Raw genomic sequence first — 25,499 nt, 5'->3', positions numbered from 1 at the left:
CATGCCGCGCAGCGGCTGGGCCCGTGAGCCACGGCTGCTGAGCCTGCGCATCCGGAGCCTGTGCTCCGCAACGGGAGAGGCCACAGCAGTGAGAGGCCCGCATACCGCAAAAAAAAAAAAAAAAAAAAAACTTAAAACAGAATTATCAACAGTATCACTTCAAAATACTTACAGATAATATACCATGGATATATTATAGACCACAAAAGTGGTTTAGGAACCATCAAAACATTGTCTGTATCTGAACTTTGTGAAGATAATTATGAGGACGTAGGCCTTCTCTCTATATCCTGTGATGTGGTTTGTTATGTGGATGAGGAAACTTTACCTGAAAAAATATATATGTGACTTAACAACTTGGATTATAAGAATTAGCTATAGTCCTATAAACATTTCCAAATTGAATGGTCATCATCTCTTTAATATGTTTACTCAGTGAATGATGTGACAAATATTTTTACTCAAAATGTCAACTTAAAATTCATATCAGATTGTATCTATACTTTCCTAGATTTTAGTTCTGTCACGCTAAGTAATTTTGGCCTCAATTCCAAAGTTCTGTGCTTTGCATAAAAAATACCTTGAGTTTGACGGATCTTGACAGCCTGAGCCTGTAGGTGGACATCCAGTTACGGGGTAGTGTGGGGCCTGGGGTTAACTGTACTCACTGTGATGCGTTCATGAAGGCAGGAGGGGATTGTGCTGTGGAAGCCACAGGGTGGACGTCAGTTGGTTAGGGTTAGGATTCAGAGTGAGTTTACACAAACTGACTGTAGAAAAGTGCAGGGGGTAGTCTTGGGAGCAGAAGGTAGACAAATAAGAGAGATTTCGTCACACGTCACAGAAGCTCCAGCTGCCAGACTCGGGCTCGGTCGACAGGAAGAGACTGCAGGTGCGCTGCCCTGACTGAAGGGTAATTCTCGCTAGTTTGTGCAGGTAGGAAGACTAGAAAATATCCATGAGATGTCATGAAACGGTTTTTTAAGAAAAAAAAAAAAAACACATTAGAAATCAAGGCTTACAAGGAGTGGCGTAAAAATGATCTAGCTGAGCCATTGCCGGCTCAGCCTGCCTCGGCTGGCCTGCTGGTGCAGGTCTGGCCTGGTCCCCTGAAGCCCAGCACAGAGCAGCCTTGCAGGGCGGGTCTCCAGTTGTCTCTGCTGGTCCAGGTGGACTGCAGGTCCGTGGGTGACAGAGGTAGGAGAGTCACGTTCCCCATGCAGCATCTCCTGTAACCTCACCACCTTGTGCAGAGCCCTGCCCGGTACCATCGATGATTTACAGTGGGCCCTCTGCACCCGTGGGGTCTGAATCCACAGATTCAACCAACCTCAGACAGAAGATATTTCAAGAAAAAAAAATTCCAGAAAGTTCCAAAAAGCAAAACTTAAATTTGCAGTGCTGGCAACTGTTTACATGGCATTTACATTAAATTTACAGCTATTTACGTAGCATTTATACTGTATTAGGTGTTATGAATAATCTAGAGGTGATTTAAAGTATACTGGAGGATGTGACTTGGTTATATGCAAACACTTCGCCATTCTATATAAGGGACTTAAGCATCCGAAGATTTTGGTGTCTGGGGTTCGGGGGTGGGCCTGAACCAATCCCCGGATACTGGGGGAGGACTGCACTGCTGAGGAAGTTGGGGTCCGGGCGTCTCCGTACCTTGCTGAGGTCTCACGCCCAAGGCCTGGGGCCCAGCTCTTATTCTGCTCCTGGGCAGAGGGTCTTAACGCAGTAGGGCCCGTGGGCTGCTTGGGGACACATCTCAGATTCACCAGAAACCTCCCCCTCCCCCACCCCCCAGTTTGCAGGGGCAGAACCTGTGCTGTGTGGATTGGGTGGAGCAGCTCTTTCCTAGAACTGGTTTAATCCTGAAATCCATATGTCTTTGTCTTCACTTTAAACAAAGACATTTATTTCCTGGTAACTATTCTTATTCTTAGTTATTTTGGTCCATCCTGAAACATACCCATTTGTGCTTACTGTTTTAAGTGAGAAACACGTTTATTTTATTTTGCTAGTTCCCCTCTCTTTATTGTTCCTATGTGTTTACTTATGACTTGAAAAGCAGCTTCCAGGGAAGCTCTGTTGCTGGAAGGACCAGACCTGGATGAATAAATTAGGTTTCCTTGAGCTTCTAATGTAATCTGGGCCACATGGCCATGTCAGCGAGACCGAGCTGGAGGAACCAAGGGCACGGCCCTGCCGCTCTCCTGGGGTCCGGGTCACAGCGGTGCTGTAGTCGAGGAAAACTGAAATGCTTGGCATTGAAATACTTGATTTCCTACTTACAGCAGTGACGCATGTATAATTTTTCATATTGGAGCATTATCAAGGTTTTCTAATCAAATCTCTAAAACATTCTCTCCCCAGCAGGCGGAACCCTTTAATGACGAATAAAGCCTTTCCATAATCCTTGTCACAGAGGCCAGGACTGATGGCCACTTAGTGAAGGGCTTGTTTTATGTCAGCGTTTTGCTCTACATAAGCTATAAATTTTAGAGAATATTCTTAAATCCCTTAAAGAAAAACAGATCTTAAAATAAAGTAGAAATGTGTATTTTTTAGACATTGCTATTTATAGATTATTTACAAATAAATACACTGTATCCTAATACTCTTCCATGGGTACCGCATATTACAGACAAGGTGTGCTATAAAAGTTTTATTTGTTAGGTTTTGAAACTCAGGAGTAATTTCTGCATATTAATATCTTTGAGACTGATTAGGTTTCCAGGTAGCTTTTAAAAGCTTGACCGTACTACAGATAGAGTCACTTGCAGTGAAAAATGATAGACAATTATGTTGTAATAGTAACAGCTAAACAAGGCAAAGAAAATACTTTTAAATAATTTTAAAAGCTACTTTTGAAGAAAAGCAGATTTAGAAGACATTTAAAGTTGTGAGGACCACTTTTGAGCACTTTCAGATACTTCAGAGATGACTGATGGGGATGTTTAAAGTGAAAAAGGAGTGTGTGTCATGGCCCTCCTTCCAGGGCCGCTCCCGCTCTGCTCCTCGGGTTAGTCTGGGCTCCACATTCAGCCCTCGACTGGGTGAAGCCGGCTTAGCTTCTAGGGAAGGAAGGCCTTCTCCGAAGCCCATCCTGGGGTGGCAGCAACAGTCATCGTGCCCCGGGGTTGGTGAGCTTCTGTTATGGGCCAGGCCCTGAGCCACGTGCCTGGATATGTTGCCACAGTTAATTCTCACAGTAATCTTACACTTAGAGAAAAGTTGCACGTACAATACAAAGACGTTTCCCCTCTGAACTCTCTGAGAACAAATTGCTGTTATCACTCCCGCATACTTTCCTGAGTAAGTTCTCTGAACAGGGGCATTCTCTGCACTACAACAGGGCCACCTTCCCCAGGAAACGAGCGCTGCTACATTGTTACCATTGTTACCGTCTTGGGCGGGAATAGCCCAGAAGCAAGGCCCTGCTCTTCTCACTGGGTCCCGTCACGGGGCATGTGTTTTAATCTGTCCCGTTCTGCCTCGGATCTCACGGTGTCTGCCAGGCTTCTCCACTGGCAGGTTACTTTTTGTAGTAAATAATACTTTGTGGGGAAGCGCTTTGGAACCACGTAAGTATCCTGTTCTTCACTAACTTTCATTTTAATTATTTATATCACTATGGGCTCATGGTTTCCAATTTAGTTTTATCGTTATTTTAACGCTCAGATGGCCTCTGATTTGGCCAGTGGGGGCTCCTTCAGACTGGCTTCTGTGTCCTTTCATTCTGCCCCTGTCATTCTTTGAGTTCTTCCTTTCTTGGCCTTGCCTGTACTTTCCCTGCCTCAGCCCTGGTTCCGTGCAGTGGAGAAGGGTCTTTAGAAACCACGATCTGCTCACTAGGTGTGCTCACTGCTTTTGAAGTGTTTCTGCTCTCAGGCCCTCTCGCTGGTCAGAGCTAAAGAGGAAAAGTGTGTGAGTGAGTGTGTGTGTGTGTGTGCCAGTTTTCTGCTTCTGTATTTGTATTTCTCTTTTCCAACAGTGTGAAACCTGGCTCTCGTTTTCCTTTGTAGATGAGCTTATACATGACTCCCCCTTGCATGTAGCCGGTCCCCATTGCTGCTGTCACCCCTGGCCTGTGTGGCTGCCCTCTTCACCCACCTTGGGTTCCAACAGCCCTCGCCAGAACAACAGTGTGACTGCTGCCCTGTGGACGAGCTCTCCATCACTCCTGGACTAGCCAGGCTGCCCTCTCTGCAGCCTACGTTGACTGCTGCCCGCTTCCTCCCTTTCCCCTCCCCACCCTGGGCCCCCGAGGCTTCCCACCCCGTGCAGATGCTTTCCTTGCTCTGCCCACCTCATGGCTTCAGGGCTGAATGGTTCAGGAGGGAAAGGAGCCAGGAAAGGCCACTTACTGGCGTTCCCTCGGATGGGAATCTCATAAGGTGAGGCATCTCATTTCCCCCTCCCGTGGCTCGCATAGTATTGGACATAAGTGAGTGATCATTACCTGTTGACTAGGTGAATTTCAGAGCTACTGAACAAAAGTTAGGAGAGAAAGAGAGACATGGAGGAGAAGGAATGCTAACATGTGAGGAAGCCCTTGGCAGAGATGAAATGAACAGGAGGGGCTGCGGCCTCGGGAGCCGCATACTAACTGCTGGCTGGTGCTTCCAGCCCCTCCAGTGGCGCTCTCCTGGCGCAGAGCCCTGGATGGCCTGACCGCCGGCCGCCGGGTGGTGGAGAGCAGGCATACAGCCCCCTTGCTCTGCGGTTTTCTGCCACAACTTGGAAGTTTGCAGTTTGAACAGTAATTCAGATTTCCAAGTAAAGTGTGATAGGCATGACACTTAAATGGTTTTCTGACCTAGATTAATGTGATGTTAAACATAAAAGTATGCTTTTTAAGAGGTGCTTTGGTACTTTCACAAAAGCAAGAAGCTTAACCTGCGGTGGGCCTGCACTTAAAAGGGCTGTTATGTTCTGGGTAAAAAGAGAACTCACAATATTGGCAGTATTGTTGGGATTGAGGTTTTGTTTGTTTGTTTGTTTTTAAACTATTCTATAGGTATACTGTAGGGCAAGAAACAATAGGTCCTTTTTTTTTTTTTTTTTGGCGGTACGCGAGCCTCTCACTGCTGTGGCCTCTCCCATTGCGGAGCACAGGCTCCGGACGCGCAGGCTCAGCGGCCATGGCTCACGGGCCCAGCCGCTCCGCGGCACGCGGGATCCTCCCAGACCGGAGCACGAACCTGCGTCCCCTGCATCGGCAGGCGGACTCTCAACCACTGCGCCACCAGGGAAGCCCCAATAGGTTCTTTTCAAAGGAACCAAAGTCAGATTTGCTTTTACACTTCTCAGCAGCCCTAAATGCCCGAAGAAAATGGAATAATAATAGTGGTTATAGCATTTGGAGAGAAACAGATTGACCCAAGGTTCTTATTATTTAGTCAGGTTGGCGTCTCATATGCAGAAATAATGAAAGACATACCCAGGTAATGCGAGGGCTCAAAAAATATTGCTCTTGGATTCTTCTTGGAAAAAATGATTGCCTAAAATATAGTCTGTCTAGATAACTAAGAGATCAAAAAAGCAGCCCAAGCCCACCCCTCTGGAAAGGGGAAGGTAGGCCTGACCAGTGCAGGAGCCACTGGTCAGATGCATTTGGGCACCCGGAAGTGGCTGGTCTGAACTGAAAAGTGTGCTGTAAGCTTAACAGACGCAGCGGGTTTATAAAAGACATAGAAGGAAAGAAGACAGAAACCATCTCGTTAGTAATTTTTATATTGACTGCATGTTGAAACAAGATTTTGGACAATGTTAATTAAAAATTCATTGAAGTTAATTTCACCTATTTTCCCTTTTTTAACGAAACTAGAAGAAAATGTTAAGTTACATATGTGGCTCACATGTTTGTAGTGGGTATCGTTGGTGTGAACAAAATGAATTAAAATTGAGCATTAAAACCAGTTAAGCAAAGAGAATTTGAATGGGCTACAGAATTAAATGTGAAATCCTTAAGACAGCTTTCAAAACATCAGCTTTATAGAAAAATAACACAGTAGCAGGTAGTGGGGTAGAGAGTCAAGGGAGGTCAAGTCGCATGAACGGCGTCATTTACTCACTTTTCCTTGTCCTTCTTCAGTGTCTCTTGATTACTCAGTTCTTAATTTTAATCTAGTCAAATTCTTCAGTCTTGTCCCTTGTCATTAGTGCTTTCTGTGTCTTCGTTAAGAAATCCTTGTCTCTTCTAAGGCCAGAAAGGTATTTCTTCTCTTTAAAAAACTAATGCTTTCTTATGACATTTAAGTCCTTGATCCATGTGGAGTTGATTTTCCTGTATTCCTTGAGGTAGAGCTACAATTTTTCCCCCCAGTTCTTCCTCCTTTCCACACTGATCTGCGATGCTGCCTCTGCTGTATATGACGGCTCTTCCTGGATTCTCTACACGAGAGGCTAGCAAACTTTTTCTGTAGAGGGCCAGGTAGTAAATATTTTCGGCTCTGAGAGCCGTGCAGTCTGTGCCCAGTACTCAATGTGGCCATTGTAGTGAAAGCAGCCGTAGACAACACGCACATGAACGTATCCGTAAATCAACTTTTATTTATGGACACTGAAATGTGAATTTTATAGGACTTTCGTGTGTGTCACAGAGTATTATTCTTTAAATATTTTTTCAAGTGTTTAAGAAAGTGAAAGGTCACCATTCTCAGCTCATGGGCTGTATGAAAAGCAGGCGGTGGGCCAGGCTGTGGGCTGTGGGCTGCACTGTCTCGCTGGCCCTGCCCTGTCCACCCTGCTTCAGTCCCTGTAGCTTTACAATAAGACCCCACGTCTGGGAGTTTGGCTATTACTGGCCCTTTCCACTGCCGTGTAAACGTTATAACCAGCTTCTTGGGTTCAGTGGGTGTGTTCACACACAAGATGCTGCGTTTACTTAGCCTTCTTTTGGGTCTTTCCGTGAATGTTGAGGATCTTCTCTGTAGAGGTTGTGCACATCTCTTGTTAGATTCTGTCTGGGTTCTCCAGAGTTCGTTCAGTTATTGTAAGTGCTGTATGTTCACAAACTGTTTTCTGTTTGTTGCTGGTAGGTAGGAGTGCTGTTGATTCATAACCAGCTTCCTTGATAAACTGATTACGTTCAAAATGCGTCTGTTGATGCTTTTGTGGTCTGTGCTGTAATAGCCACTGGATACTAAGGTAGATGATATTGAGATGCAGACGGGGGGGGGTGGTCCAGGAGGCCAAGGGACTGGTCAGCGCGCAGCGGGGACTCCCACCCAGGCCTTCTGACCCCAGCCCATGTGCCACCTCGAGTCAAGGCGGCTTCACCTCCTTTCCTGTCCTCACGGTTTTCTTTTTAGGGTTTAATTGCTCTGGCTGGGGTAGTAATGAACTAGTAGTCGTGAGAGTGAGCAATCTTGTTTCCTTCCTGATTTTTAATGGACATGCTTCTAGAAGCTACCCCTTCCTGATATTGTTGTAGCAAAAACAAGTTGAGAAAGTACGATTTTTCCCAGTATGGGGCTTTTATCTTGAATGGGTATTGATTTTATTAAATGTTCTTTCCGCATTGATTGAGATGATTCTGTTGTCTTCTTTTAATTTGATAAATGTCACTTATAGCTTTTCTCCTATTAAACTATTCTTACGTTCCTGGTATACAACCAGCATTGCTGTGATCTGCTATCTTTTTTATCCACTGCTAGATTCTAGTTGCTGATTAGTATTTTTCCACTTATATTCGTGGGTGAAATGGGCCCCTGATTTTCTTCCTCATGTGGTCTTCGTCTTGTTTTTGTCCCCAGGTTAAGAATGAATTGGGGAGCGTCCTTTTCTTCTCTCTGGAAGAGATTGTAGATGATAGAATGATATATTTCTTGACAATTTGGTGGGACTCACCTGTGAAACCATCCGAGTGTGGTGTTTCTTTTGTGGGAAAAATTTAAACTACTGCTTTTATTTTTGTACTAATTATGGGCGTATTCAGGCTTCTATTTCTTCCTGAGTCAGTTCTGGTTATTAATTTCTTTTAAACTATCAAGCTTGGGGCTTCCCTGGTGGCGCCAGTGGTTGAGGGTCCGCCTGCCGATGCAGGGGACGTGGGTTCGTGCCCCGGTCCGGGAGGATCCCACATGCCGCGGAGCAGCTGGGCCCGTGAGCCATGGCCGCTGAGCCTGCGCGTCCAGAGCCTATGCTCCGCAATGGGAGAGGCCACAACGGTGAGAGGCCCGCGTACCGCAATAAATAAATAAATAAATAAACTATCAAGCTTATTGCAAAAAAGCATTTTAAAAAAAATTTATTTATTTTATTGTTTTATTTATTTATTTTTCAGCTGCGTTGGGTCTTCGTTGCTGCGCACGGGCTTTTCTCTGGTTGTGGCGAGCGGGGACTACTCTTTGTTGCGGTGCGTGGGCTCATTGCGGTGGCTTCTCTTGTTGTGGAGCACGGGCTCTACGCACACGGGCTGCTGTAGTTGTGGCACACGGGCTCAGTAGTTGTGGCGCGCAGGCTCAGTAGTTGTGGTGCACGGTCCCAGCTGTTCTGCGGCATGTGGGATCTTCCCGGACCAGGGCTCAGACCTGTGCCCCCGGCATTGGCAGGCAGACTCCCAGCCACTGCGCCACCAGGGAAGCCCGCAAAAAAGCTTTTGATAGAACTCTTAAACATCTGCTCTATTTGTAATTTAGTTTTTTTTTTTAATTAATAATATTACTTATTTGTGCTTTTTCCTTTTATTTAAAATCACTTTTTACAGAAATTTGTCACTCTCTTAAAACCACCGAATTGTGGCTTTGCTGATCTTCACTTTGTATCTTTGATTTTACTTTTTACTGATATTTCAAGTTTTCTTTATTTCCTTCCTTCTACTGTTTGAGTTTTTTCTGTTTTGTTTTTTAATTTCTTAAGTTGGACACTTGTTACTAGTTTTTATTTACCCTTAAAAAAAAAACCTTAATATAAACTTGTTTTATGATTATAAATTATTTTGTTTCAGAAGTCAGTATTCGGGACTTCCCTGGTGGTCCCGTGGTTAAGACTTTGCGATTCCACTGCAAGGGGCATGGGTTCATCCCTGCTCAGGGAACTAAGATCCCACACAGCGCATAGCGCAGCCAAAGAAAATCCAAGTCAGTGTTCATTCACTCACCAGCCGTTTATTGATCACCTGCCATATCCTGGGCACTGTTCTAGGCATCAAATCAGAAATGGACGTTAAATGCTATCAAATATCTTTTTGGCAACTGTTGAGATTGTCATATATTAATAGAATTCCTAATGTTGAGCAATTCTTTCATTCCTAAAATAATCTTTGCTTGGTCATAGACTATTATTTGTCCACTGCAGAACTATATTCAATTTACTACTATTTTAAAATAGAAGTTTGTATCTTTATTCAAGTGAAATTAACCTGGGGTGTTTGTTCGAATGTGTCTGTGTATTGTCATTAGGTGTTACGATCAAGATTATGTTGGTTTTATAAAATTCGCTTTTTTCCTGTGCCCTAGACAGTTTAAGTCAGAGGACTGATCTGGTTCACAGAGGTTTCATGGAGCCTTGAGGCTGGGTGCCCTTCCTTCCTCTCAGACAGAGGTTGGTCCCCTCGGGGGCTCCTCTCCCCAGGGCTGCTATCAGAAGCAGGAGCTCACTTCCTATCTGACGACAGCTTGAGAACAAGTAGCTCGGAGCTCACAGGGTTTCCTGGTCCCCAGCTGCTGACAGTCACAGGTTCCCATGCTCTTGCCTGCGGGGCACATAGGTCGTGGGCAGTGAGGCCTGGGTAGGGGTCCTTTTCCTACACACGTGGGTCAGCTTGCCACCCCCCACACCGGGAAGCCCTGGGAGGGACACTGGGTGCAGCTGCCCTGCGGGAGCTCGGCGGGATCCCAGAGCTGAGGTTTGTCCCCTCTGTGCTCCCTCTGTCCGTAGGAGGTGGGGCGGGGCTGTTGTCAGGGTGTAATTAGCGGCTTGCTTTCCTGATTGCTTTCCTGCGGGGCAAGCCGCCTCCTCCCCTGGGTTGTGCTGTGGGCCGGCGGCTTCCGGCCTCTCGGCTGGTGGCCAGTATCAGGACCTGTCACAGAAATCCCCGCTCAAGTCCCCGCTCACATGTCGCCTCTTCAGAGGCCTTCCCTGCCTGCCGGCTACACCAGTCCTCCCTCCAGCCCCTCACCCACGAGAGTCCGACCCGACTATTCTCTTCATGGCATCGGTGGCCACCTGGAATTGTAGAATGTGTTTTTGGACTGACTTGAGTGCTGGAGGAGCGAAGAATAATGAGTCCCGGTTTAAGAAGACCTAATTGTGCCATCTGTGTCTGCAGGGCACCTGCAGCACTCTTGCCACTGTCCTCAGCGCCCTCAGGGTGTCTGGGACCCAGCGTCCTTTATTTGCATTTCCTTTGCTCCTCCTAGCCTTGGGCACACTGCTTATGCTGATCATGAATTCTGCGGAATGTATTTTCTGCTGAAGACCTCTGATATCCGGGTACTTCCAGTTACAGGCTTGAGTGTTGATTTCTTCTCCATTTCCCATGCCAGCAGCTGTGAAATTCACTGGGGTCATAGCCCAGTAACTGCCTTCGGGGGTTAATGGTTAATTTGGGTGTGATTATTGTATCTGGTATTTTTAGAGCCATTAAATATGGTAAGAATTTAGAAGTCGAAATATGAAAAAATAAAACTGGAGCCAGAATTATAAGCACAGATTGGAGCAGTAGGCTCAATAGAAAATGATAAATATTTTAGCAAGACATTTAAAGTAGCAAATTCAGTTAGTTAATAAAGGGATGGAAAGGAAAAGCAAAATAATTTAAGGATCCTAATGGGCATTTCCAGAGATGATAGTGAAAAGAGAAAAGCACTTCTAAAGTGTATTTTTAAACCTAGATTCATTTGCTTCCACTGCCTACATCATGGGAGGTGATTATAAAGTACAGAGCAAGTGAACTTTAGAACCCTGTATCCTTTGAAATTTCCTTAAGGTACATCTGCTCAAACAGTCTGTGCCTTAGCCCTGTCCAAAGGGTCTTGTTAAATGTTGGTGCTGGGTCTGCCCCACACCCCTAGGTCAGTCTTCGGGCAGGATCCTGGTGTGCGTATGTTTAAAAACTTCCCCAGGTGATTCTGATGCACAGCCAGGAATGAGACGGTGCCTTCAAGCTTCTGCGCCAGGTGGTCGCTGACCCCTGGAGGGATGAGGTAGGAGTTGCTTAGCCTCCACTTCTGGTTCCTGTGCACAAGGGCTGATCCCATTAAACCCTTAGAAGACCTGGGGTCAGTGCCCGGGGAGGAAAGAGCCTGTCCACTCCCTCCATCCCTGGGTGGTAGCAGTGGCCTTCTTGGACCTGGCTCATTTGGGTGGGGGGAGCCGTGGAGCTATGGACTTGAGGCAGACCTAAAAGCATCGTCCTAACCAATAGGGAACATGCACTACCTCCTGCCTGGTGGCCTGTGTGCTCCAGTTATAGCTTCTTCCTCTTGCTGACATGCAGGGAGTGGGGCCTGTTCCTCGCCGGTGCGTCTGCCCAGGTTGCTGTTTCAGGAGCAGGGACTGTTTCTTGCTGGCCCTGGCTTGCATGAGCCTAGCCACTCCAAGCTTACTCACTTACCCCATGGCTCTCCCCCCTTCCCCAAGGTGAGATCATCCTAACAATATTTTACAAGAAATGCCTGCACACACCTTTTTAATCTTGAGCTCCTGAGAAATCTAAATAACAAATATAGACTTGTAAAAAGATGAGAGGAATGTGAGATGTAATAAAAATGACATAAAAGGATATTAATAACTTTGATGTCCCTGAAGATGTATTAGTTGATGCTTAAATGTGAATGCTATAGCCATAGAGATGCCATGGAGATGCCTTGGATGGAAAGCAAGGGTCCTTCCTGGGAATGTCTTCTTAGATTTAAGTTCCTCTGAGTGCTTGATACCAGTTTTCTCCATCTGTTGAGCCTGGCGCCTCCGGTCTGGTCGTCTGAGGGAACTCCCAGAGCCATCCATCCTCTTTACAGAATGGCCACTGGTTTTCTTGCCTTGATGACGGGACTCAGTAGGAGGCTTGATACTTTTTCAGAATTCTGTTTCCATGGAACTTCTAGGTCAGATGGGGCAGCTTGAGCCCAAGAGTTTATCTTCCTCTCTCCTATTAGTATTTGCTTAGTATACCTAGGTGTGCTGATGTTGAGTGCATATATATTTATAATGCATATATATGCATATATATTTATGGTTGTTTTAAACTCTTGATGAATTGACCCCTTTATCAGTATATATAATGACCTTTTTTGTCTCTTCTTAAGAGTTTTTGGCTTGAACTCTATTTTGTCTGATACAAGTATAGATACCCCTGCTCTCTTTTGGTTTCTAATTTTGTGAAATATCTTTTTCTATCCCTTCACTTTTAGCCTATGTGTATCTTTAAAGATGAAGTGAGTCTTTTGCAGGCAACAGGTACTTGAGTCTTGTTTTTCTTTTTTTATCCTTCCAGCCACTCTATGCCTTCTTTCTCCCAGTTTTATTGAAATATAATCGACATATAGCACTGTGTACTTTTAAGGTGTACAGCGTAATGATTTGACTTAAATATATCGTGGAATGGTTGCCATAACAAGTTAGCTAACATCCATCATCTCTTATAGATAAAAAAAAAGAAATTTTTTCATTGTGATGAGAACTCTTAGAATCTATTCTCCTAACAACTTTCATATATACTGTACAGCAGTGTTAGCTATAACCATCGTGTTGTACATCACATTCCCAGTACTTATTTGTCTTATAACTGGAAGTTCGTACCTTTTGACCACCTTCCTCCAGTTCCTTCTCCCCTTACCCCCATCATACTGTATTTGTCTTTCTCCGCCTGATGTATTTCCCTTAGCATAATGCCCCAGGGTCTACCTGTGTTGTTGCAAATGGTAGAATTTCTTCCCTTTGTGTGGGTGAATAATATTCCACTGTGTATAACTATCTATCCATCCATCCCACAACTTCTTTATCCATTCATCTGTTGATGGACACTTAGGTTGTTTCCACGTCTTTTGTGAATAGAGCTACAATAAACGTGGGGCTGCAGATGGCTCTTTGACATGTGCTTTCATTTTCTTCAGATATGTTCCCAGAAGTGGAATTGCTGGGTCCGCTCTGTGCTTTTTGCTTGGAGAATTTAATCCATTTACATGTAGAGTAATTACAATAAGTAAGGACTTACTAATGCCATCCTGTTGTTTTCTGATTCCCATGTTCCTTTCTTCTTCTCTTTCTGCCTGCCTTTGTGAATTCATGATTTTCCATAGTGGTGTGCCTTGATTCTCTTCTCTTTATCTTTTGTGTATCTACTGTAGGTTTTTGCTCTGCTTTTTTTTTCTTTTTTTTTTTTTTTTGCTTTGTTTTTTTCTGAGGCTTACATAAAACATCTTACAGATATAACAGTCTGTTTTACACTGATAACAGCTTAACTTCAATTGCATACAAAAACTCTACCCTTTTACTCCCCCTTATGTTTTTGATATTGTGATCTACCTCTTTTTATATTGTGTATTTATTAACAAATTATTGTAGCTTTAGTTATTTTTAATACTTTTTTCCTCGAACCTTTATACTAGAGTTAAGTGGTTAATACCTCCATCACGTTACAGTACTAGAGTTTTGTTGTTGTTGTTGTTTCGTTTGGCTTTAGCAGAAACGCTAGACATGGATAAGGCTTTGTGACATTTCTTCTCTGTCTGTGACACTTTAGAAGGCACGATTTACACGGGATTGTCTACAGTTAACAAATATGCTATTTTTGAGACTTTATGGCTTCTTATTTAACAGCCATAAATCTAAGAGTAACTATATGTCATGACGTAAGAACTATGAGGTCCCATCTTGAGATTGCTTCCTTAAAGATCAGCATTTTGTTTCAGATGAAATGTTTTAAATTTGGTTAATACTACATTTCAAGAAAAATAATTGCATTTATACATGCACCTATTTATCTATTTATTTTTAAAGCGAAAGCAGGTTTATTCAGGGAGATACACACTCCGTAGGCAGAGTGTGGGCCATCTTCGAAGGCAAGAGGCCAGTATTAGAGTATTTTGAATTTGACAGTATACTTATCTTCACCAGTGTATTGTATATTTTCATGTTTTCATGTTACTAATTAGTGTCCTTTAGTTTCAGCCTGAAGAACTCCTTTCAGCATTTCTTATAAGGCAGATCTAGTGGTGATGAACTCCCTTAGCTTTTGTTTATCTGAGAAAGTCTTATCTCTCCTTCATTTCTGAAGGACAGCTTTGCTGGATAGAGTATTCTTGGTTGGCAATTTTTTCCTTCATCTCTCTGAATATTTTGTCCCCCTCTTTCCTGGCCTGTAAGGTTTCTGCTGGCAGATCTGCAGATTGCTTTATGGGGATAGCTGGAAGTTGCAAGCTGCTCTTCTCTTGCTGCTTTAAGAGTCTCTTCTTGTCTTTGATTTTTGACAGTTTCATTATTGTGTGTCTTGGAGAGGATCTCCTTAGGTGAAGTTTGTTTGATGAACTGTGAGCTTCATGAACTTGGATGTCCAAATCTTCTTCCAGATTTGGGAAGTTCTCAGCCATTATTTCTTTCAATAAGCTTTCTGCCCCTTTCTCCCTCTTTTCTTCTGGGACTCCAGTAGTTTGTAGATTGCTTCTCGTGATGGTGCCCATTGATCACATAGGCTTTCTTCACTCTTTTTCATCCATGCTTTTCCCCCCAGACAGGGTAATTTTGAAGGTCTTGTCTTCTACGTCACAGATTCTTCTTCCGCTTGAACCGTTCTGTTGTTGATGCTCTCGTCACATTTTTCATTTCATTGGTTGTGTTATTCAGCTCCAGAACTTCTGTTTCTATCTCTCTGTTAAACTTATCATTTTTTTCTTATGTTATTTTCCTGATTTGTTGAACTGTCTGTGTTTCTTTGCAGCTCATCGAACTTCCTTAAAATAGCTATTTTGGGTTCTTTATCAGGTAAATTGGAGCTCTCCATGTCTTTGGTATTGGTTACTGGAAGAGTATTGGTGGTGTCATGTTTTCTTGATTTTTCATGTTCCTTGAGTCTTTTTTTTTAAATTTATTTATCTTATTTACTTATTTTTGGCTGTGTTGGGTCTTTGTTGCTGCACACAGGCTTTCTCTAGTTGCAGTGAGCAGGGGCTACTCTTTGTTGTGGTGTGCCGACTTCTCATTGCGGTGGCTTCTCTTGTTGTGGAGCACGGGCTCTAGGCATGTGGGCTTCAGTAGTTGTGGCATGTGGGCTCAGTAGTTGTGGCTTGCGGGCTCTAGATCGCAGGCTCAGTAGTTGCGGCGCATGGGCTTAGCTGCTCTGCAGCATGTGGGATCTTTCCAGACCAGAGCTCAAACCCACGTCCCCTGCATTGGCAGGTGGATTCTCAACCACTGCGCCACCAGGAAGCCCCCTGTTGCTTGAGTCTTATGTTGCTGTCTTCACGTTTGAAGTAGCAGCCCTCTCCTCCAGTCTTTACTGACTGACGTTGGGTGATAAATATTTCCACCAGCCCTGCTAGGGATTCTGAGGCTTTCTCATCTGCTCTGCGTACGCTCGCCCCATGTTTCTTGCCGTTTCTTGCTCCCTCCTCCAGCAGAATTCCTCAGCTTCTGTGCCGTCTCTCTGCCCCGTAGCTCCCGGCTGGGTGATGACAGCCTCTGTTTCTTTTCCCAGGAGTGGAGCTCAAGCTGAAGGTTGTGGTCTCTCCCTCCACAGACTCAGGCTGGCTCTCTGCACGTGCTCAGTAGCCGTCCGTCAGAGCTTGCTCTCACCACGTGGGGATCACACACAGGAGTGGCCGCAGGGTGGGAGTGCGTGTGGGTGAGGCACGCTGAGCGCTGGGGCCACCCATGGGCCAGCTGGGGCTCCGTAGGTGAGGCGTCCCCAGCGGCTCGTATAGGTGGACTTGTTGGTGGAGTGTGCAGTGGGGGCAGTAGGGTCTGCATCAGTTTAGCTACCTGCCACTCTCCCCGCCACTCCGAGCCCCCAGGCATGCAGCCCACGGCTCTGGATGGGGCGAGAGAGAAAGGAGCCTCCTTGGCAGCTTCCCGCACAGCTGGGGAAGCGGAGTGCCCACCCCGGCGCTCTCACTGTCCCCCTCGGGGGAAGTCAGCCATGGTGGTCTCTCTTGGCCCTAAGCTGCTCCACCTCGGGGAGGAGTGACACCGTGGGTGAAGTCAGGCTGTTTCTCTTTCCCTCTCCAGTGCATCCACACTGGCTTGTTTTGCTCTGGTGGTGTGCTGGACCTCTCCAAGGGCTCCCTGCCTGCAGAGTCAGCACAGCCGCTGCCTTGTGGTGGAGTCTCCAAAGCTTGGTGACCCCCTACTCTGTGCCGCGGTTGGGAGACTGTCCCCACGTGGAGAGCGGAGCGAGAGTGGGCTGGCTGCCCGAGCGTCCTCCTGTCCAGCTCTGAGCCGTCCACTGCCTTTCTTCATCTCCTGAGCATGGTTGCCTCTGACATTTTGTTCTGTTTTATGGTTGTTCCCTAGTTCGGTTTCAGTTCTGTTATTTGGGCAGAATCTACTTGCTGTAGCTTAAAAGAATTGCAGAATCCTAAAAATCTCTAGCTAGAATGAATTTTAGAGATTTAAACAAAGATAAAGAAATACAAAAATAAAGGTTCATGGTTACGAATTCCTAATCTTATTTTTTTCTAAAGCATATATTTGATTATGTGATTAATAGTGAAATAGAATACACTCTAGGAATGGAAACCCTATTCCCTAGTGGATAAATATATTTTTGTCCATTTTCTTTAATAGTCAGTGTTTCTTCTTCTTTTGGGCTGCCACATCCAGGAAAGAGTCAGTTGTTTCAGTCAAAAGAAGTTCAAGTCAGCCGTTGTAGCATCCTTTGAACTTAGCTTACTTACGGTACATTTAACCAAGGAATTATTCTTGAACCAAATAAAATCACTAGTGAGTGTGTTGTGTCTCGGGTAAAATCACTGGTGAGTGGGTTGTCTCTCAAGAATAAATGGCACATATAAAATTCAACATCCATTATTGCTACAGGCTTGCAGTGAACGAGGGGTAGGAAGGTTCCTCTGGCCACAGGAGGGAGAGTTCCTGCAACGAGCAGTCAGCAACCTACACAGCAGGGAGGGGCTGCAGGTGTTTCCGTGGAATTCAGGAACAAGGATGTGAAGTGAAACCTGGCTGAGATATTCTGGAGGGTCTGTCTAACTGGTACAAAAAGAAATGAGGTTGAATTCTGGAAAGGAGACAGGGTCACCATCATTTGAAGATGACAGCAGTCTACCGAGTCAATCAACCCCCTAAAAGTTAAAACTATTTAAAAAATTTATAAGGTGGCCAGTGACAAAATAAATACACAGAAGTCAGTACTTTTCCTATATGTCAGCAATAACCGGTTGGAAACAATGTATATCAAGTCCCCCATCCAGAACTGGAAACAAAAATGTAAGTTTCCAAGGCATGTGTGCATTTAATAAGAATTTATAGTAACTGTATTGAGAAGCCACAGAATTTTACCAAGAAATATAAAAGGTCTGGAAAAAGTCGAGAGAGACATTGTGTTTCTGGGTGGAAACTCAATATTATAGAGATGTCACTTCTCTCAAGTTAACTTGTAAGTTTAATGCAATTCCAGTAAACATTCAATGGATGTTTGGGAATTTGGCCGGGAATATTCTGAAGTTTTTCTGAAAGCATAAATATATGAGAATAGCCTTCCATAAAAATGTTTGAAAGGACCAGGTTTAGGCCAGTAATGTCACATTCTTAACTTACTTTCATTACTTTAAGCAGAGAAGGGATCACTGTGGCTGGGGACCTGAGCTCTACATTGCCCTGTTGCCTGCTTTGTTAGTGTCATTATGGTCAGTCCTGCATGTGACAAGATGATTTTTTAAATTCTTTCCATTTTCATGTCAGTCTGAAAGGCCAGGCTGAAGGTACGTCTTCTCTGTTCCGTGCAGTAACCTTTGGCTTCAGCCGCAGTGACCCCACGCCAAGCCTCTGTACTCTTATCTTACACACCGGCCTTCCGAGGGGGTTCCTCGTTCCTTTCCAAGGACGTTAATGTTTGTAGAAGTAGCTAACATTTAATGATCTTTTGATTTCTCTCTGCACCAGGTTCTAGGTAGTTCCTTATATGCATTTCTTCTCCTGTAGAAGCTTACCCATCGGATAGTCTCAGTCGTAGACAACATAATTATAACAACAGCTGACGTTGATAGAGCACTTACTATCCCTAAGGAGTTGCATACATCACTTCATTTAATCCTCCCAGTAATTTATGAGATAGGTGTCATCCCCATTTTCTAGGTTAGGAAACTGAGGCACAAGAGTTATCTTGCCCAAGATTATGTGGACAGTCGCACAGGTGGGACATCAGTGAACCTCACACTATATAGCTTCTCATACATACGTTCTAAAAGCTTCCTGCTCGTGTTTATTTCTTATCCGTAGTGGCTGCAGCGAGCAGATTTTACCAGCTGGGAGGTTTTTTTTAACAGCGTGTCCCTGACTTGGACTGGCGGTTTTCTCTCTGCTGCCAGTGTTCAGTAGTTACACCTGCAGCTGTCAGATTGTGGAAATGCCATCGGAGTCGATGTTCTTGTATATGCACAGAAGTAAAATACTGGCTTGTGAAAAATATTTGATGTAAATTGGTACAAGCACTTTGGAAAACTGTGTGACATACATACCCGTTGACCCAGCAGTGCCACTTCTTGTTGCATGCCGTGGAGAATCCTGTGCCTGTGTGCCTGTGTGTATTAGGACAAATGTATAAGGTTGTTCCGAGTGGCCTTGTTTGTCATGGCCCCAGACCAAGAATCACCCAAGTGTCCACCAGCAGTGGGGTGGTTGGATAAATCATGGTGTATTCATATGGTGACATAACCATTCAGCAATGCAGATGAACAGAACGCGTGTGCTCGTAATTACATGGTTGATTCTCAAGTACAGCGTTGAGCAACAGAGTCCAACACATGCAGATACATGTGTGACTCCATTTGTCCCGTGCACATAGGACCGGCACACGGGTCAGCAAACAGCAGAGCCCGTCATGCAGACCTGGGACTTGAACACCAGGGACGGCAGACTGACAGTGACCTTGGGCTTTGGGGACCCTGGCAGGGTTTGCTTTCCTCACCCAGATGTTGGCTGCAGGTGTCACTTTATCATTTTGTTAAACCGTTCATTTGTGTCTTAGATGCTTTTCTGTGTGTGTGTGTAAAGGTTAAAGTGTTTGATTCCAGACTGTTTTACTGTGCGTTCAAGATACCAGTTTGACCCACACTAGAAATGAATGTGTGGTTTACAGAGAAGTTTGGTGATGGAATATTTCTGGATGAACAGGACGCTTGGAATCATCATTCCGTGGGTCTCTGCTTCTCTCATGTAACTTGGATGCAGGCATTCCTCGGTTTACGAAGACAATGAACTTTTGACAGGTTGTATATAAATCGCTTCCTGAAGTCATGGGCGAGTATGTTACTTAAAGCAAATACTCACACTCTTTGATTTATTCCCCCCCCCCAATTAATCAGGCCTTTGTTTATCGGGTTGGCTTCATGTAGGGTGGAGCTCTGCTCACGAGTGTCCGTGACCCCTCAGATCAGCGGCAGAGTGGAGGGCAGTGTCGTACCCCAGATCTGGCTTCTGAGAGACTTCTAGCAGAATCTAAGGGTCAGGCTTTCAAGCATTATTTTAACAATAGTACTTTTTTGCCCTGAAGCATTGTAATTGAAATTTAAAGAAACAAATCTTGGAGGTCAGCAGTTTTTATGTGTATGACTTATAATAATAAATCATTATAAATTTAAAAAGCACTATAAACACAAATGCCCACAGTTCTGGGGACAAGTGTGTGTGTGGTAAATGCAAATAATATTAAGTCCCAGGAGTAACTCTTCACCTGAAAACTCTTGGAAAGTCACTTTTTCTGAAGCGCCCGTGCGAAGTGGCCGGCCAGACGCTACCAGCTGAGCAAACAGTCTGCATGCAGCCTGCGGCAGGCGGAGGGCCGGCCAGGCGGGAGGGCGGGCGGGTGTGTGTGCCCGCAACACACAGCTGCCGCCCCTCTGTGTCACCTGTAGCAGCTGATCCCGTGGCAAGCCACACGCAGGAGCTGCAGATCTCCGAGCTCAGCACTGCAGTCTTTCGGTAAAGATTTTTAAGGGCTAATTTCATGGTTTGGGTTATTTATGAAGTGGCGATGGGGAAGGGGATGTGTCAGGAAGGAAGGCAAATGATTTTTTGGTGAAAGAACTTGTCCGCCTGCAGCTGGGCACACAGCTTGTCGGTTGGTGTTGACAGTACAGCAGCGTACCTGTCAGCCTGTCGCCTTGCCTGGAGCGGCGGCGCCCGCACTGAAGCAGGGACTCGCCTGCTCCCCCCGCAGGCCTTGCGGCTTCGTCCCTCATGGTGGATCAATTTATAATGGTTACCGTTTACTGAGGGCTTACTCTGTGCGAGGCACTGAGCTGCTTATTTTATATTACCCCACTTAATCTGACCTGCAGGGTAAATATTATTACTTCTGTTTTATGGTGAGGAAACCGAGGTACAGAGAGGTCACGTCAAGCTCCCAGGGCCGTAAAGATGGGAGGCGGTGAGGCGGGCTGGGACCGGCTGGGGCCCTGCAGAGCACACGCTCCCGACCGCTCGTGCCTCACCCACAGGCCCTCTTGTGTTCTAGGCGGTTTTAGGTGCTATTTTGGATCATGATACAGTTTTGTTACTTTTTGCTCTTCTGTTTTCAAAACTTAAGTATATTTCATGTGACTAATTCCTGTATGGTGAGTATGGTGGTGGAGTCTCCAATTCTACCGTACATATTAAAAGTCTATAAAACAAGGGTTTATAATGGTTGTATTTGTCTGGAAAGTTGCTGATATAGCAGTAGAAGCTCTGCGTAAATCAGAGGCTGTCGTCAGAGGAGTGTGCTTTCAAAGCACATGCTCAGTGCTCGACTTATCCACCCCACCTGCCACTTTAAGTGAAAGTTTGAAAAATGCCAGAACTTTGATATTTTGCAGCAATAATCAAAGCCTCTCCCGACCATCATAGTCCAAGCCCACATGTGTCTTGTTTAACATTCTGAGGCTCTTAGAATTATGACCTTTAAGATTAGCGTTCCCGGGCTTCCCTGGTGGCGCAGTGGCTGAGAGTCCGCCTGCCGATGCAGGGGACGCGGGTTCGTGCCCCGGTCCGGGAAGATCCCACATGCCGCGGAGCAACTGGGCCCGTGAGCCATGGCCGCTGAGCCTGCGCGTCCGGAGCCTGTGCTCCGCAACGGGAGAGGCCGCAACAGTGAGAAGCCCGCGTACCGCAAAAAAAAAAAAAAAGATTACTGTTCCCAATCCTGCTTGGTTCTGTGCCGCAGAAACATGAAGGATTTTGACAGATGACCCCTTATTGTCTTCATCCACGTTGGGACTTGCCAGTTTGGCAAGACGTTGTGCCTGTTAGTCTCCATCCTAAGTTCTGTGCCCTAAACAGTTTTGTGTTAGAGACAACGTGATGCCAAATACATAGGAATTACTTAATAATCATTATGAGTCGGTTTAAATAGAATTTTAAATGTCTCAACTAAGTAAGTAGTCAATATAATAAAGACAACACAGTTTTTCCTGGGAAGTCGTTTGTCATTGTATTGATTCGTTTTAGTCATTTAGCATTGTAATTTAAAAGCATTTTTATAGCTACTACCTTTTTTCCTTAATTAAACTTATTTTGCGATAACTGTAGATTCAAATGCAGTTGTAAGAAATAACAGAGAGATCCCAGGGACACCTTGCTCAGTTTTTCCCACTGATAACATCTTACAGAACTGAGTGCAGTATGACACCCAGGATGCTGACCTTGATACAGTCAAGATACAACATCTCCAGCATCACAAGGATCCCTCTTGTTGCCCTTGTATAACCACAGTCCATTCTCTACCTTCCACCCCACCCCATCCTGAACCCCTGGCAACCACTAATCTGTTCTCCGTTTTTATAGTTTTATCATTTTAAGAATGTTATATAAATGGAATCATGCAGCATGTAAGTTGTTTTTTTTTTATTTTAAAATGTGTATTTATTTTTGGCTGTGTTGGGTGTTCGTTGCTGCGCGCGGGCTTTCTCTAGTTGTGGCGAGCGGGGGCTACTCTTTGTTGCGGTGCGCAGGCTACTCATTGTGGTGGCTTCTCTTGTTGCAGAGCATGGGCTCTAGGCGTGCGGGCTTCAGTAGTTGCAGCACATGGGCTCAGTAATTGTGGCTCACAGGCTCTAGAGCGCAGGCTCAGTAATTATGACGCGTGGGCTTAGTTGCTCTGCAGCATATTGGATCTTCCCGGACCAGGGCTCGAACCTGTGTCCCCTGCATTGGCAGGCAGATTCTTAACCAATGCGCCACTAGGGAAGCCCGCAGCATGTAAGTTTTGAGACTGGCTTTTTTCACTCAGCATAACTCTCTCAAGGTCCGTCCAGGTTGTTGTGTGAATCAACAGTTCGTTCCTTTTTTATTGCCAAGTAGTATTCCACGATACAGATGTAGCATAGTTTATTTAACTACTCACTCCTTGAAGGGCATCTGGGTTGTGTCCAGTTTTTGGCTCCTTGAATACAGCTTCTGTAAACATACCTATACAGGTTTTTGTGTGAACATGTCTTCTCTTCTCTGGGATCAGTGCCCAGGAGTACAATTGCTGGGTCGTATGGTAGCTGCACGTTTAGCTTTTAAAGAAACTGCGAACTGGTTTTCCAGAGCAGCTGCACCACTTTACATTCCCACCAGCCGTGAATGGGGGATCCACTTTCTCTGCACCCTTCCCAGCATTTGGCGTGGTCGCTGTTTTTTGTTTTAAACATTCTGATAAGTGTGGAGTGTTATCTCATGGTGGTTCTAATTTCCATTTCCTTAATAGGTAATGATTTTGAACATCTTTTCACGTGCTCGTTGGCCTTCTGTATATCATCTTTGGTGAAATGTCTGTTCTTTTGTCCGTTTTCTAATTTGATTGTTTGCTTTTTTTGCTGTTGACTTTTGAGAGTTTTTACATTCTAGGTACTAGTCCTTCACCAGGTCTGTGGTTTGAACATATGTCCTCTCACTCTCTAGGCTTTCTTGCATGCTCTCAACAGGGTTTCTTGCCCAGCGACAGTTTTTAATTCTGATGAAGTCCAGTTTATCAGTTTTTCCTTTAATTGATCGTGCTTTCGGTGTCAAGTCAGAACTCTTTGCCTGGCCCTAAATCCCAAGGATTTTCTTCTAGCTTTTTTTGTAGAAGTTTTATAGTTTTCTGTTTTACATTTAAGTCTGTGATGCATTTTGAGTTAATTTTTGTACAAGATGTGAGACTTAGGTCAAGGTTCACTTTCCCTGTGGCTGTCCAGTTGCTCCGGTGCCTTCTGTTGGCTGGCTGTCTCCCCCGCTGGATTGCTGTGCGCCTGCGTCAAACATCAGCTGGGCGTATTTGTGAGGATCTGCTTCTGGGTTCTCTGTTCTGTTCCATTGACCTGTGTGTCCATCCTGCCAGTACCACCCTGTCTTGATTACTGTAGCTATCTGGGAAGTCCTGAAATTGGGTAGCCTGGTTCTTCCCTCTTATTTCTTCTTTTTCAAAGTGTTTTAGCTATGCTAGTTCCTTTGCCTTTCTATATAAGTTTTAGGATAATCCTGTCCATGTCTACAGAGAATTTGGGATTTTGGTAAGAATTGTATTAAACCTACATATCAGCTTGGGGAGGATTGACATCTCTACTATGTTGAATCCTGCAGTTGATGAACAGGGTATGGCTCTCTCTTTTTAGATCTCCTTTGATTTATTTCATCCACATTGTGTAGTTTTCAGTATACAAGTTCTGTACATATTTGGTTAGATTTACACCTAGTATTCCTTTTTTTTGAGCAATTATAAATGGCATCGTATTTTTAATTTTGGTATCCGTGTGTTCACTGCCAGTAAATAGAAACACAGTTGATTTTCGTATGTTTCTCTTGTATCCCGCAGCCTTGCAGAGCTCACTTATTAGTTCTGTGAGCTTGGCCTTTTATCTGTAGTCCTGTGTACTTAACACTGTCTGTGTGCCAGGCATTATGTTAAGGCTTTGCGTGTGTTTGCCAAAGGCCAGGACGTAGCGAGGCTAGGATCTTGACTCAGAAATTACTTGCTCACTTCATCTATTCATTTGGCAAATATTTAAGGAGCACTTATATGGACCAGATGCAGGGTTCCTGCCCTCCTGGGGCCTACGGTCTGAAACCGGAATTAGAAGTGACACAAGTGGTTCTCTAACTTAATACAAGAAGTTTAAAGATAAAACAAGACGTTGATTAATTATAACCTACTGCATCTGACTCAGTGTCAGTGGGTAAAGCAGGGACCTTTAGTCAGCCTGTGTGGAGTGGGGGCACCCAGGGGGGACTTGCTAAACATTGTTCATTTCCCCAGGAAAGGTTTCCCGACCCAAACTGCTTGTTGATTCTTACACCAGTTTTTGCAGTTCAGAGACGTCTGTGGTAAAACCTCATATGAAGGGAATTAAATATTTCTTGTCCAAGAGCCCAAGAACTCCTGGCCAAAACTGCATGGAGCTCCCTGGTCGCCTCCATCGTCACCTCCTTCGCCTGCTGTGCATTAGCCCCTCCCCCGCCAGCCCTGCACCCTCGATGCCCGCCGGGGCCCCAGGCCCCGTCGCCTCTCCACCGGCCAGCCCAGGCCAGCCCTCCTCGACCTCACCTGCTGCCCCCGTGCTGCCGAGGGCCGCACCCTCCGTCCGCACACCGCACCTCCCTCTCTCCACCTCGCGGCCCTCCTCTCCTCAGCTGGCAGCTGCCCTCCGCTGGCCTGGCAGGCCAGGTTGCAGAGTCGTTCGAGCTGGGAGGGTGGTGCAGAAGGAGTGAGATGCAGGGCCAGGTCCCCTTCCCGCCGGACGGTTTGGGAAGATCATCAGTGGCCCTGCCTGAGCTTTTGTAACAAGAGCGGCAGTAAGTTTCTGGCCAGTTGGGAAATGAAAATCTTACCCCACAGAAATGTGCCCCTCGGGCAGCCTTCCAGGGACAGGGCCTTACGGGGCGCTGTTGACGTGCTCACACAGGGCCTGGCACCCCGGGCCACTGCTGACCTAGTCTCGCGGTCACAGGCGTGAAGCAGTGTCCCATAGCCCGGTGGGTCCCGAACCGGCACCGTCCCCATGCCCACGCCCCTTCCGCCCTTATTAGTCCCTGTCCTGCCTTAGGAGTGAGGCTGTTGCTCTCTCTTCATTCTCTTCCCACTCACTGTAGGAGAAACTGCTCGTCTTTGAGTCGGCGTGGAAGAAGGAGAAGGACATAGTCTCCAAGGAGATAGAGAAGCTCCGTGTGTCCATCCAGACCCTGTGCAGGAGCGCACTTCCCCTGGGCAAGATCATGGACTACATCCAGGAGGACGTCGACGCCATGCAGAACGAGTTGCAGCTGTGGCACAGCGAGAACCGGCAGCATGCTGAGGCCCTGCGGAAGGAGCAGAGGTGGGGGCCGGGCGGGGGGGGGGGGAGCCGGGGCGGGGGAGGGGCGGGGCCCGGGGC

At 45.6% G+C, this 25,499-nt stretch overlaps 1 protein-coding gene across 7 annotated transcripts in view; it reads left to right on the top strand.

Annotated features, from left to right (window-relative positions):
* TRAF3IP1 (TRAF3 interacting protein 1) overlaps positions 1–25,499 on the top strand; it is a 67,499-nt gene that overhangs the window by 39,742 nt on the left and 2,258 nt on the right. For 6 of the 7 annotated variants that reach the window (XM_067740034.1, XM_067740033.1, XM_067740031.1 and 3 more), the window contains one exon: positions 25,219–25,442. In XM_067740034.1, coding sequence (XP_067596135.1) covers positions 25,219–25,442 — 224 coding nt within the window. Of the gene's footprint in view, positions 1–25,218; positions 25,443–25,499 lie in introns of those variants that run through there. The other variant, XM_067740035.1, reaches the window with a different exon arrangement.

This window comes from Pseudorca crassidens, chromosome 6 (assembly GCF_039906515.1).
Source record: "Pseudorca crassidens isolate mPseCra1 chromosome 6, mPseCra1.hap1, whole genome shotgun sequence".
Taxonomy (NCBI): Eukaryota; Metazoa; Chordata; class Mammalia; order Artiodactyla; family Delphinidae; genus Pseudorca; species Pseudorca crassidens.
This window is presented reverse-complemented; position numbering and strand designations above follow the sequence as displayed.